The sequence below is a fragment of the Semicossyphus pulcher genome, unplaced genomic scaffold (genome assembly GCF_022749685.1).
Source record: "Semicossyphus pulcher isolate SPU_LCO1_2020_fin unplaced genomic scaffold, fSemPul1.0.p SCAF_3, whole genome shotgun sequence".
Taxonomy (NCBI): Eukaryota; Metazoa; Chordata; class Actinopteri; order Labriformes; family Labridae; genus Semicossyphus; species Semicossyphus pulcher.
Window position 1 is genome coordinate 4,210,675 of NW_027211704.1, and position 12,763 is coordinate 4,223,437.

General features: G+C 41.8%; 1 protein-coding gene across 4 annotated transcripts in view; it reads left to right on the forward strand.

Annotated features, from left to right (window-relative positions):
• LOC138605469 (synaptotagmin-2-like) overlaps window positions 1-12,763 on the forward strand; it is a 38,232-nt gene that overhangs the window by 18,963 nt on the left and 6,506 nt on the right. For 2 of the 4 annotated variants that reach the window (XM_069677742.1, XM_069677744.1), the window contains exons 2-8: window positions 5,233-5,464; window positions 5,584-5,744; window positions 7,832-7,966; window positions 9,701-9,868; window positions 11,423-11,590; window positions 12,027-12,144; window positions 12,629-12,762. In XM_069677742.1, the coding sequence (XP_069533843.1) occupies window positions 5,257-5,464; window positions 5,584-5,744; window positions 7,832-7,966; window positions 9,701-9,868; window positions 11,423-11,590; window positions 12,027-12,144; window positions 12,629-12,762 (1,092 nt within the window). In that variant the 5' untranslated portion in view covers window positions 5,233-5,256. Of the gene's footprint in view, window positions 1-451; window positions 577-5,232; window positions 5,465-5,583; window positions 5,745-7,831; window positions 7,967-9,700; window positions 9,869-11,422; window positions 11,591-12,026; window positions 12,145-12,628; window position 12,763 lie in introns of those variants that run through there. The other 2 variants (XM_069677743.1, XM_069677745.1) reach the window with 2 other exon arrangements.

Consider the following 12,763-nt stretch of genomic DNA (forward strand, 5'->3'; position numbering starts at 1 on the left):
TGTATGCGCTCAGTGTGATGCTACAGTGTGGAGCTGATGTGGTAAAGTCAGCACACCCTTAAGAGTTCCTCAGCCCTCCTACTACTACCCGCCTCTCTTGTCCTCCATCTCTGATCTTGGCAAACTGTGGCTTGATTCAAACGCGGCCCCTCCACCCTCAAAGCTTGTGCATATTGATCTTTTACAATGCTAGACCAAAGAGTGGCGTGCTGCAATCAGCTGTGTGAGCAGCATCGCAAATGAGGTTGGAGGGGGAGAAAGAGAGAGAGAGACAGAGAGAGATGGAGACAAAGAGGTAAAGAGGCTGCGTGCATGAGTACATTGAGGGAGAGACAGAGAGGGAGTAGGGAGGTGTGTGTGGAAAATGGGGGAGATGGTGAGCACTGGAAAAGGAGGAGGAGGAGTAGGAGGAGGAGGGGGGGGTGTAGTGCTGCAGTGGAGAGAAGTGAGAGGAGACTGCAGTCTCTGCTTATGGGAGAGATCAGACTATGTTACCACAGCTCTGAGGGACCGTAGCCCGAGCAGTTACCATTATTGGATGGGCCTCCTCGCGAAGGGGAACACCACATCTGACCGGTGAGTTTTGTTCCGGAGATCTTTTATTAAATGAAGATGCAGTTATGTGGCTTTAAAATCAAAACGCACCACTTGGAGATTTCTACCTTAGAGCATCTTTTCTGCATTTTCAAACTAAGTGAGTCATGACAAACTATAACACCGTGTCTGTATCCTCTCCCACCTGAACATCCTTGTGAATCATTATGTGTCATAGTCTTTTCTTGTTGGCCAGTGAGGAGCTGCAGAAATCAAATGCAGATAAGGACTGAGTGCTAATGACAGAAAGGTAAACACAAACAGGGGGGGCCTGAGGACATGTTTTGAGCTATTTTGCAGTCAGTCGCTCTTTTCATCACCGCTCATCTGAATGCTAAAAGAAGCTTATGCGAAGTTATGAAAGTTAGAGTTATTCCTGTATTGAAAAAGAGGCGCATGAAACATGCTGAATTTTGTGTTTTTTACATGCTCTGTTGGAGGTGATGGTCGTTTGTACAGGCGTATATATTTTGGGGAGGGACCTCTGAATGTTGCAGCTCAAACTTTAATCATGACCATCATACATCACAGCAGAGGAGAGCAGTCAGCATTCGTATCATGCCCGTACCCGCCGCTCAGGCAATGACTTGACACTGGCCTCCAGCCAATTTCTTATTTGATTGGATGGTCACCTCGGCTATCGTCTGGTTCTGGGCAATTCTGGATCTCAGATGGACACCATCAGGATTGCTTAGCAACAATAACCTGCCGGCCCACAGCACACGGGCCTCCGCTGTACTGTATGTTAGTGCCACACATCTGACCACACATTCTTTACCTTTACGATGAGAGTAGTCCGCGCTAAAACGCTGACGTTGGAATGCAATGCTCATCGATCTGTTTCCTGTGAGTTAAAGGAGATGTGGTTACATCATGAGTGCTGATGGGGAAGTCTGAGGTCTGCCGGTTCACTGTTATGTTATGATACAGATATCCTCATATGCACTTTGAGCTTATTCAGATGAAAAAACGTCTCCACCCTAAAGTCTGACGTTGCAAAGAGACTCGTGTGTGTGTCGCTGCACTCACTCTTTACTAATTAAACAGTGAATGGTAAAAGACATGATTTTGTTTTCATGCTTTAGAGGGAGTTACAACTTAAACACTCTGGATAGCTCTGATCGGAGAGCTTTAACGCTACACACACACACACACACGCTCTGACACATGCACACAATTCGTTTTATCATTTATTCATGCTGAGTGTTTCATGTTTCATTTTCTCTTTTTATGTTTTATCCCTGTCTTCCTCCACACAGTGCTGGCTTCACCGACGTAGCAGCAGCGATATTAAACTATATAAGACTAAAAAAATTCATGACCTTTTCTGTCAAATCACTTTCCTCCCTCCAGTTCGTCACCCCGCAGCCAGAACAGACAAACAAACATGGGGATGTTATAGCTGCAGAACCAGTAAACTGCTGTAAAGTCGCCAATTATTCCTCAGCATTATGTTGAGCTGGTGGGGGGCATGAAAGCATAAAGGCAGCGTCCAAATCCCCACGTTCAGTACTGAAAATAACATCAGAGTAGTGGCTCCAAAAAATGTATCATACTGCAGCAAAAATGTTCTTGTTGACAGAAATCCAAATTTGCTTTAGCTCCAAATGTTTAATTAGTGTTTGCTTTAAGTAATCTAATAAAAGACAACAAAGAGAATCGTGTCTGTTCCTCTGCAGCAAATTTTAAAGCTCTGCATCTAATTTAATCCAAACCGAATTGACGCTTCAGTTGTCAAACGCGTCCAATTATCTGCAGCATATGTTTTCCTCTGTTTTGTGTGAAAACAGCGAGTCTCATTCACACCAGAGCACCAACACCTTCCTACTCAGCAGTAAATGCAAACAGTGCTGCTGCCACTCAGAGACAAGTTATGCAGAGAGAAGAAGAAGAAACTGTGAATAAATAATAAAAATGCTCATTCGAGGCTGCGAGGAAAATTGATTGTGTCAGCGGTTTGCAGTGGATTGTCTTTCTGGAGGATTAAAAGGGAGAACCAGCGAGAAGAGACACTTGTTCTATTCTTCTGTTAAAAAGGTCCAGAGGTCATTTTTTGTTTTAAAAAATCAGTTCGATTTATTCCGTTTTGGGCTTCAATTAATCATTTTTCTGTGATTCATTGTTTCCTCCATTAAGGGCCCGAAAAACCATGAATGATTTTGGGAGTCGCAATTTCCCAACGTCCAAGATGACTTCATCAAGACTCACAAACAATCCGAAACCTTACAACAATTCATTTACAATCAAGGCACACAAAGAAAGCTGCAATATGTGAGCTGGAATCTAGAAAGGTTTCATATATTTGCTAGAAATTACTTAAATCACCCCTGGAAAAAGCCACTGTCAGTCAAAGCTGGTGTTCTCTGTAATCGACAGAAGCATTAATATTTGAAATTGGCGCCATAGCTGTGGAGAAAGTTGTACAAACAGCTCGTGGTTTCGACCACTCTACATTCCTACAACACCTAGAGTGCATTGCGCCCCTCCCTCTGAAAGGAACGGCCCAGTCAGAGGCGCTGGAGTGAAATACGATCGTTTTCCAGTCAAGGACATTGATCGCTGCAGGCAATGGGTCAGAGCGGTACAGCGGTACCGGTGGATTGTATAAAAATCTTCAGGTCTGCAGTCTATATTTCAAACCTTTTGGAGGACGTGAAGTTTAGCGAGCTCCCTGGCCTCCGCCAGATGACGTGTTTTACGTAGTATGGCGGAGGTTTTCCAGGGCCCATTGGAGAAGCGGATATCGTCCTTCAAAGGCACAGAGCGAAAGTGCATTTTTGTACAACCATAATGGCATTAGCTCCCCGTAATAGTATGATAGGACTGATGTTGAAAATCGATGAACTGGCCCTTTAAGAACTCCAATATTGTTAACCAAAGAAGCTAATCTTAAGTAATGTTCTGTTTGTGTGTTTGGGAAACATATTGCTTTCTTGTCAAGAATAAGGTGAGAAAATCAACAGCGCTACCATGGTTGTACTGTACACATAAAGCTAACATCAGCAGCCTGTTAGCTAAGTTAGCAAAGAGCCTGGATCTGCCCAAAGCTAACAATACAAGCAGCAGCTCCACAGCTCTTTAACCAACATATTAGACTTAGTTTGTGTAAATCATAGTTGACTTATGGCCCCTTGTTTCCCGTTATCAGTCTCCTCGCTGTATCTTCCAATCAAAGGGTCGGAAGTGATTCCGTAGAGGTGTCGACCTTCTCTGTTATTCCTTTAACAATTGAGCCTCGATCTACCCGCCTCCCTACCTGACGCAGGTCTCTCTCCGGATCACCTTCAGTTCTGAGTAATCACTGTGTGCAGAGGAGGAGTCCTTGGCTTCTGCCCATTCTTCACATTGACAGTAAACTCTCACATCATCAGCGTAATGGAGGAGTTGACTTAACTCTCATGGCTTTTATGTCCTCAAGGATTTCTCAGTGGAGATTTTTTTGCCCACTCACATAACTGATTCGTGTTTAATCCTTCACTAACACTGCACATTGCTGTTCTGATGACTCCCAGTCTGCTTATACACCCATCCATCTTTCACAGGGCTGTGTAGCTTCATTGCAGCTATTATTCTCATCATCCTTCAAAGTTGTGTCATCTTAATTTGCGAGGCAGTCACTATGGAGCAATAATAATTCAGGAGTAAAGATAAAAACGCTTGTGAGTAGCACTGAAACAACTCATTGATTCATCTTTTTTGTTTGATTTGATATTTTTGCTTGAAGGCATCATTTAGAAACAATCTGGGAAATATGCTTATTGGCTTTGTTTTACAGTCTTGAGTAAAAAGATTAATAACTCTGTCTCGTCTTTGTTTAATAGCTAAATGGCCTTAGGAGACGATAAGCTTAGCCTTGTATAAAGACTATAAACAAGGTGAAATAGCTAGCCATACCCACTAGCATCTTCAAAGGTGTGATCAGACTGTAATTGAGACAGACCTTGTCTGATTTTGCAGCTGGATTGTTTTTGCAGAGTGTGTTCATTTGCCCCAAACAGCCAACATGCCGACTGATCAGAAATAGGCTAAAAGCTAAGCTAACAATGGATGCTACATCTACAAGTCTGTGTTAGCAACAATGTGTTTGATTCTAGCTCATACACTGACTGATCTCAGAACTTCCGAGGAGCTCTATTTCTTTCTTTTATACCCTTGAAGTCTCCTTTTCCTTTGATCTCTGTATGTGTGTGAGGTATTGGATTACGTGTCTTTTACGTGCTAAACATTTTTTACTCAGCAGAAAAATAGCGCCTGGGTTAGCTTCACTAGCATTTTTCCCAGTGACTTTGTAAGCAGTTTTAGGCCTCTTAAATTCATATTCTGTCTGAACACACGGGAAGCCTCACAAACAGCTTTAAAAACACCGTCTGCAGGAAGTCTTGTTGCACTGTGAGGTCCCCAGGCAAACAGCGCTACAGCCCATGGATGCTACACTGACGTAAACTGCTGTTACACCTACCGACTCAAGTGATCATTTAATGATATAATGAAGAAACAAAGGACATTCAACTAGCTTCCTTACTAAAGATATTACTTGGTATTGTAACGAAGTGGTAAAACAATATGCAGTGGACCACTTAGCCAGAAGACACTGTACAATGAAACTTACATGATGTGTTTGATTTGTCTGTACTTCAGGGACGCTGTGCCTAGTCTTTGACAATGAAGTTCAACTTGTTCAGAAGGCCACAGGCCGTGGCGCAGGCCGAGCCCACTGGTGCCACCACAGTGACCATGGCTCCCACTTCGGCTTTCGTCTCCACCTCCGTGCCGGACATCCCCAGCTCCAACAACAACACAGAGATCAGCAAGAACGACATGTTCGAGGAGATCAAGAGCAAATTCTTGAATGAAATTGATAAAATCCCATGTGAGTAATGCTGCAAATAACCCTCATCTTCTGCTGAGAATAACAATACCCCTTACATTTCTAGTGAGAAACACCAAAGCTACAAGTTAATCCCAAATTTTGTTTTCTGAAACTAACAGTGCCTCCGTGGGCTCTGATTGCCATCGCTGTGGTGGCTGCATTGCTCATCCTCACCTGCTGCTTCTGCATAATCAAAAAATGCTGCTGCAAGAAGAAGAAGAACAAGAAAGGGAAGAAGGGCAAAGATGGCTTCAACATGAAGAACATGCAGGGTGGTGAGGTATGACGCATTGTGCCTCTACATGCTGAAAAGTGCCAGTGACTGGATGTTTTGGGTGATGTTTGGCCTCTACTTTTTCTTCACCAAATCATTACTATAATCTTTAATGTTACTTCTTACATGTAATGCAGATATTATTCATAATAAAAGATGTCACTAGCTAACCAAATATGATCTTTTACCAGCAGCTCTTGTAGCCCAGGCTGTAGAGGACACAAGGAGAGCTCTCTTCCCTCCATTTATTCGATGTTGTTGTGGTGGTGGTTTTAATCTGTGACGTATTCCATTGTGGCCTGTGGTGAAAAATGACACACTTTGTTCTGGGCTGGCGAAGAAAAATGAGACTTTGAAGTGGAAAGTTTCTTTTGACAAAGTAACCAAGTGCAAAAACCTGCTTTTTAAAATTGAATGTAATGGATAAAGGCGTGAAACCGCCAGAAATATTGGTCGATTTTGTAAGCAAAGGGCAGTAAATCAGTGGATAAGTCAGCGATTAATTTAAGGACTAATCAGCCGACATTACCATAGATCACCATGAGCTCCAGCGACGGTTAATTAAAGCAATCAATTACTTGTGTCCACATTGTGAATTCATTGTCCCCAGCTGAAGACAAGCGTGTCATTTCTCATCATAATGTGGTGGTGGTGGTGTTGACTGCCCCTCTCTTGTAGCGTGTTTGGTGTCTTGTGAGTTGAATCTCTTCCTCTCTCTGCTCTCCTCCTTTTTTTTATTCCCTGCGTTGTGTCTGTCTTGTGTGTGCCTCGTGTTTCTTGACTGTGGTGGACTCCCGCTCTACGGTAGGTGGATAGCTCGCGTTGATGCTCTCTGACCCCTGGGGCGGAGGGGGGTTTCATGGAATGAAAGTCGTAGCTTCCTTTTGCTCTTTTTTCTTTATCTTTTTAGCCCCTCCTACCTGTTTTTGAATTTATTTTGGTTATGACAGCTTGAGAATGTAACAATGGAAAGCTATGATGTGCTCCATAAACCCCAGAGAGGAGAGTCTAACCATCTAACGCATTGTTCCTGAGACAATGTAACTGTAACTCACACCAATATGGAAAGTATTGGACTAAGAGATGATATGCAAGACACTTTTAACACTATTAATCTTTGCATGTGATAAAGGGCATGGTTGGTTGTTTGGGAGACATGGAAACGGTGATGATAAAACTGCATGAAGAGACAAATACTTGCAAATCTGTCCTTTTGAATGTAACACTCAAAGACGAGGATGTGGAGACACTGGATGGCCTAAAGAGTAAAACATAAACTTTCAAAGTCAAGGTCACCTTGGCAATGAGGTTTTCAATTTAACTAAATTATAACACTGCAGCAGTAAGACTAACATAATTCAAATAGCTGGCTGTGCCCTTTAACCCTGAACCATTTACTGTAATAATGGCGAGCTGAAGCGAGAGGCATTTTTGTGGTGCCACATAAATTTGGAGGTGAACGAGGCATGCTTTGGATCTTACCTTGAAATATAAAAGATGTGAATGCAGCGTTTAATAAAACAACACATTTAGATGCTGCTAGGTTATCTGAAAGCCATCTTCTTGCACTGAATATTATGCCCTGTTTGCCTTTTATAATTTTAATATGCACTGGCCTTTGCTCTTGTGAGCTAGTTCCTTAGGGGTCTTTATTTTAACATTTATCTCCTGGTTCATTAGATGAAATCAAAGCCTTTTGACTAACAAGAGAACTATGCTAATAACTGATTTAATTGGAAATTGCTTTGATGCATTTATTGCCCCTCTTAGTGAACTAGCATGCAAAGCCTCCACTGACTCTGGCTGTCACTGATCTGCACAAGCATGTCGAAGGAATTGCCCAATGATCCAAAACACTGAAGGGAAAAGGTGTGAAGAATTAAAAAACATGTATTTATGTGATAAATTCCCTGGTTATTATCATCAGTTGCTGTGCAGGTAAGCAGTAACCAAAACATGTATCTCCCATGTAAAAAAAACTCCTGGAGCTCCAGTGTCTGTGGCATGCTGGCTGTTGTAGGGAGCCCTGTTTCCTAATTCTAGAGTCCCTGAATTTTAACAACGCGTTCTGTCTTGTTACCTTCACACCACAGAAACTCCAGGACGAAGATGATGATGACGAGGGAGAGACCGGACTGACGGAGGAAGAGAAAGAGGAAGAGGAGAAAGAAATAGAGAAACTGGGGAAGCTGCAATACTCTATTGACTATGACTTTGAGAACACAAAGGTCTGTGGTGTTCAATTATAAATGCATTACACATATTCTCCAGCTATATTTGAAAGCATGCTGAACAATTTCAGATGTGTACCATCTCTTTTTACAGCTTTTCAAAGAACATTCTGATAGTTTGGAGTGGGTAGCTTTTCTGACACATCCAGTCAGCATCAAATTTCCCTGTATCAAACAAAAAGTTCAACATTTTGGAAGCTACACTGATTAGATTTCTTACTAAGAGTTAGGCTACCATAAAATATGGAATATAAGTCGCACCAGAATAAAAGACGCAGTCTGTTTTTGGGCTAGCTACCAGTGCGTTAGCTAGCAGCCTACGTTAACATTGCTTGTTGTGAGGGTAGCAGCTGCACTGGTGATCATGATGCTTCAAATCTGTGACGAAGCTTTAGCTGGATTATAGCGCCATTGTCTACTGTAACACAATAAAATACCTCTCTCTGATACTGATATATTGGTCACACCGGTAAATAGGACGCAGACCGCAGACTTTTTAAATGTATTCCAAAAAATGTATTAAAAGTGCATCTTATGCACTGAATTTTACAACAGATAATAATATTCTTCCTACTATCATTTCTGTAGGTTGAATTTAGAAGAGCAGCTTGTTAGCTTGAGTTAGCTTAATGACTGGAAGCGAGGAAGGAACTGTAAGCCTTGCTCTGTCCAAGCTAGGCTAACTGTTAGCTTAGACAGAGCTAACGGGACAGAGAAACTGTTAGCTTTGCCATTTCCAAGCCAGGCTAATGGTTAGCTCAGGCAGAGCGAACCAGACGGAGAGACTGTTAGCCTTGCCCTGTCCAAGCTAGGCTAACGGTTAGCTTAGACAGAGCGAACCGGACAGAGAAACTGTTAGCCTTGCCCTGTCAAAGCTAGGCTAACGGTTAGCTTAGACAGAGCTAACCTCACAGAGAAACTGTTAGCCTTGCCCTGTCCAAGGGTAACAAACTCCACCTAACAGAACTTCTGAAGCTTGAGACAAAATGTGTTTAAAAGCTGACTTTAGTGGAGCAGCCTGTTTATTAAGAAAGAGCCCGTCTAGCGGTTCCCTTTGATGCTTCGTTAAGCTAACCGGCTGTTGCAGCCACATATAGCTCGTATAGAATAGACGAAATTGAAACCAACATGGAAGCAGAAAAAGCGATATATTCCCCAGAATATTTAACTAAATACTTCAAGGACCTTTCCTTTTACATATCTAGAGGGCTTCATAGTAAAGCCTAAACAGAATCATCTTTTTTGCTGCAGTTACTTTTGCTTTAATTTTGGCAAAGGGAAAAGGGAACACATTTGTCAAACATTCACTAACTTTATCATCATTAGTGTGATGCTCTCGGTGGCATATGGACAAAGTGGTAATTTATTACATGAGTTAATGAAGCTTTACGTGCTTAAACTAAGAGAAAATTATTCAAATTAATTTAACATTAAATAGAGCAAGGAAAGGTACGACTAGCTCAAAGATACATATTGGATTTATACTCACATATATCACTCTGGGACAATTGTGCGACACTGAAGAAAAACCTTCCGACATTCAATATGTTTCCATTCCGGCAAAAACTTGGTGGTGATTGATTGCAGAGCTTAAGATGTCAGTTGATGTTATATAACCCATCTCTGCAGCAGTGACCCTGGAAATAATGAAAAAGTCTTACAAACTTTCGATTTTTTTTGCCTGATAAAACTGCTTCTCTTCTCCTGCCTCCTGCTTCCACCACGATGCAGCTCACAGTTGGCATCCTTCAAGCTGCCGACCTCATGTCCATGGACTCGGGTGGAACCTCTGATCCTTACGTTAAAGTGCAGCTGCTGCCTGAGAAGAAGAAGAAGTATGACACCAAAGTCCACAAGAAAACACTGAACCCTGTCTTCAATGAGACATTCGTATTCAAGGTGAGTGTTGTCGGTATGTTGATACGTCTACTTAGAATTTGTTGCAGAAATGGTGTGCAAGCTGCCGTGCTTTAATATGGATCAATGCAGCTGGAACAAACAGACATAAACATTTATGGATGATGGTGAGAAGGTTTGCATTCACCTGAGCTGCACAAATAATCATCCTAACCCCCTGCGAGTGTGTCCCTTGCAGTGTGTGAGTGTAATAGGACTGACTGTGTCTGGTCACAGTGTGTGCACTCACTGAGCCATGCAGCTTTAAGTGCATGCTGCTCTTTCCCTTCCTGGCTAATAAAACCCGCAGAGACTTATAAGCAGCTCTGGGTCGCAGAGGAAGCTCTGCCTGTCTGAAAATGTGCTGCAGCAAAAAAAACATTTTACAGACCTGTGTCTCCCAGAGAGCCGAGGAGACGTTCATTACCACATGGAGTGTTTTACTGTGTGTGATATCTTTTTATTTTACAAAATTGAAGGGTTTTATTAATGTCTAAAGTCTAGACGAGGTGTCTGCAAAAGACGTGGGTGTGATTCCTCATCTTCATTTCAGACATTCTCAGTCAGCTGGAGCATTTAATCTTCCTGAATAACTTCTTAGATGTTTATGTCAGAGATAATATCATGTCATTTGATTAAATTCATGTTCTTTGCATTATTTTATATAATTTATATTTCATTTCACCTTTGTTTTATCAGATTTTAAGCATGCACTTATTCACAGACTTGGCTGAAAACACCATGAGCATGTATCTATTATTATTGGGTTATCGAGCCTCTCCAGTCACCTAAGATGACCTCTTGCACTTCAACCAGAGGATTGTTTTTGTAAACACATGCCAAATTTTTTTGAAAGTCCTCCTGAACATATTAAAGTAATAATCTTGAAGATTTTCATTTAAATTAATGTCTGTTAAGTCACTATCTATTGCCGAATGAGGTAACACAATGCTGATTGCATTTGCAGTATTACAAACTGAGTGTCTGGTGCAACTTGTGGAAAAAATCCCAAGCAGCGCCCAGTTAGTGACGCCTTTTCCATCACCCAGCAGTGGTTGGTCTGTCAGAGAGGGTAGGCGGAGCTAAGCGGCTGCTTTTCCGCTCTCTGCAAGTGTTGCGAGTAAACAGTAATCTACTATGGCTGAACAAACAAAGAAAAGATGGATGACTACAGATACAACTTCAACAAGAAGTGAAAATCCAAAGAAAAAGAAACAAATTCGACGCTCAGATGAAGCAAACAGTCTGAAAAGGAAAGCGACCGTCAGCCAGGAAAATCAAGAGTTACAGCCGGAGCAAACCGTGGACGTCACACATGCAGCACTGTCTGGATATCTGGGAAGTGTGCTCCTGTAATTACCGTTTATCGCCATAGGTGTCGCCAAAGAGAACGAAACTGAGATCTTTGAGATTAGCACTTTAACTAATTCATATCTAATTTCTTCTACTGCACATTTTTGTTTCAGTTCTCAATTAAGGTGTTAATTCACTAAAACAGTCATGTGATCACTCATGGGTATAAAAAGAATAAAACATTGTATTGTGTCTGTCGATCAGGTGCCCTATGAGGAGCTCGGTGGAAAGACTTTGTCCATGTCCGTATACGACTACGACCGATTTTCCAAACACGACGTCATTGGAGAGGTGAAGATTCCCATGAACACCATCGACCTTGGACGACCGATCGAGGAGTGGAAGGATCTGGAGAGCGCTGATCAAGAGGAGGTGCTGTTAAAAATCACACTTTTTAAAATGTGCTTTTAAGAAGATTTTCATGATTGATCAGTTTATGCTTTAAAAGAGGTTTTTGTAACAGTTTGCAAACGTTCAGGCACTCAAAACTTTCTTACTGTTGTACGTATTTTTTCAGGGACTTGATTTTGAGAGCTTGCAATTGTTAGGCTGAGATATCTGAAACCTTTTAAAGCAAAAATCCAACTCTAATTTCCCACAGTGGATTCTGAAAGGTTCAAAGCATCAAACTCTCAATCCAAACAGATCCTTAAGATTCTAACAAGAATGTTTAAAAGCCCAAAATAAAAAGTGCAAGTGATACAGCAGACTGTAGCCCATCAACATACTCTTGTGCTGTACTCTGCTGTTGGCTGATGAGCATGTGTGCTTGTCATTTCTGTCTCCTCTCTCTGTGCTGACCGCTCAGCCTGAGAAACTGGGAGACATCTGCATCTCCCTCCGTTACGTCCCCACCGCTGGGAAGCTCACCGTCTGCATCCTGGAGGCAAAGAACCTGAAGAAGATGGACGCCTGTGGATTATCTGGTAAAGACACATGTTGTAACAGAATCTACATCACAATACTTTTGGATTTTTTTGACTCTGGGGACGGATTAATGATAATGACCGTGGTTTTAAATCTTGTTTTTAAAGACACAATGTAACAGTACAAATATCTGCATTCTAGAAGATTCTGCTATTGAACAATTAGGCCTAAAACATCAAAGACAAAGTATTTAATGATAAAGACAAGCTTCCCTATGACTTTATTCGGACACCGTTTTGACAGGGAATCCCAGGACTTATAATACCCTTAAAGAGAGCATGCATGTGCTTTGTCATGCACGTACTCCTGGGAAATGAAGTTCATATATGTAATTCAACACAATCACATTAGAGTAATACAGAAAGTAATGAGAAGACGTGATGGAATTACATATCAGGAGACGTAACTATTGAGAACATCATCATCATTACAATAACTTTGCTAAATAGTCTCTAACACTGATCATATCGATGCCCTTCTCAGATCCTTATGTAAAGATCCAGCTGCTGCAGGGGGGTAAGCGTCTGAAGAAGAAGAAGACTACAGTGAAGAAGAACACCTTGAACCCTTACTACAATGAATCCTTCAGCTTTGAAATCCCTCTGGAACAGATGCAGG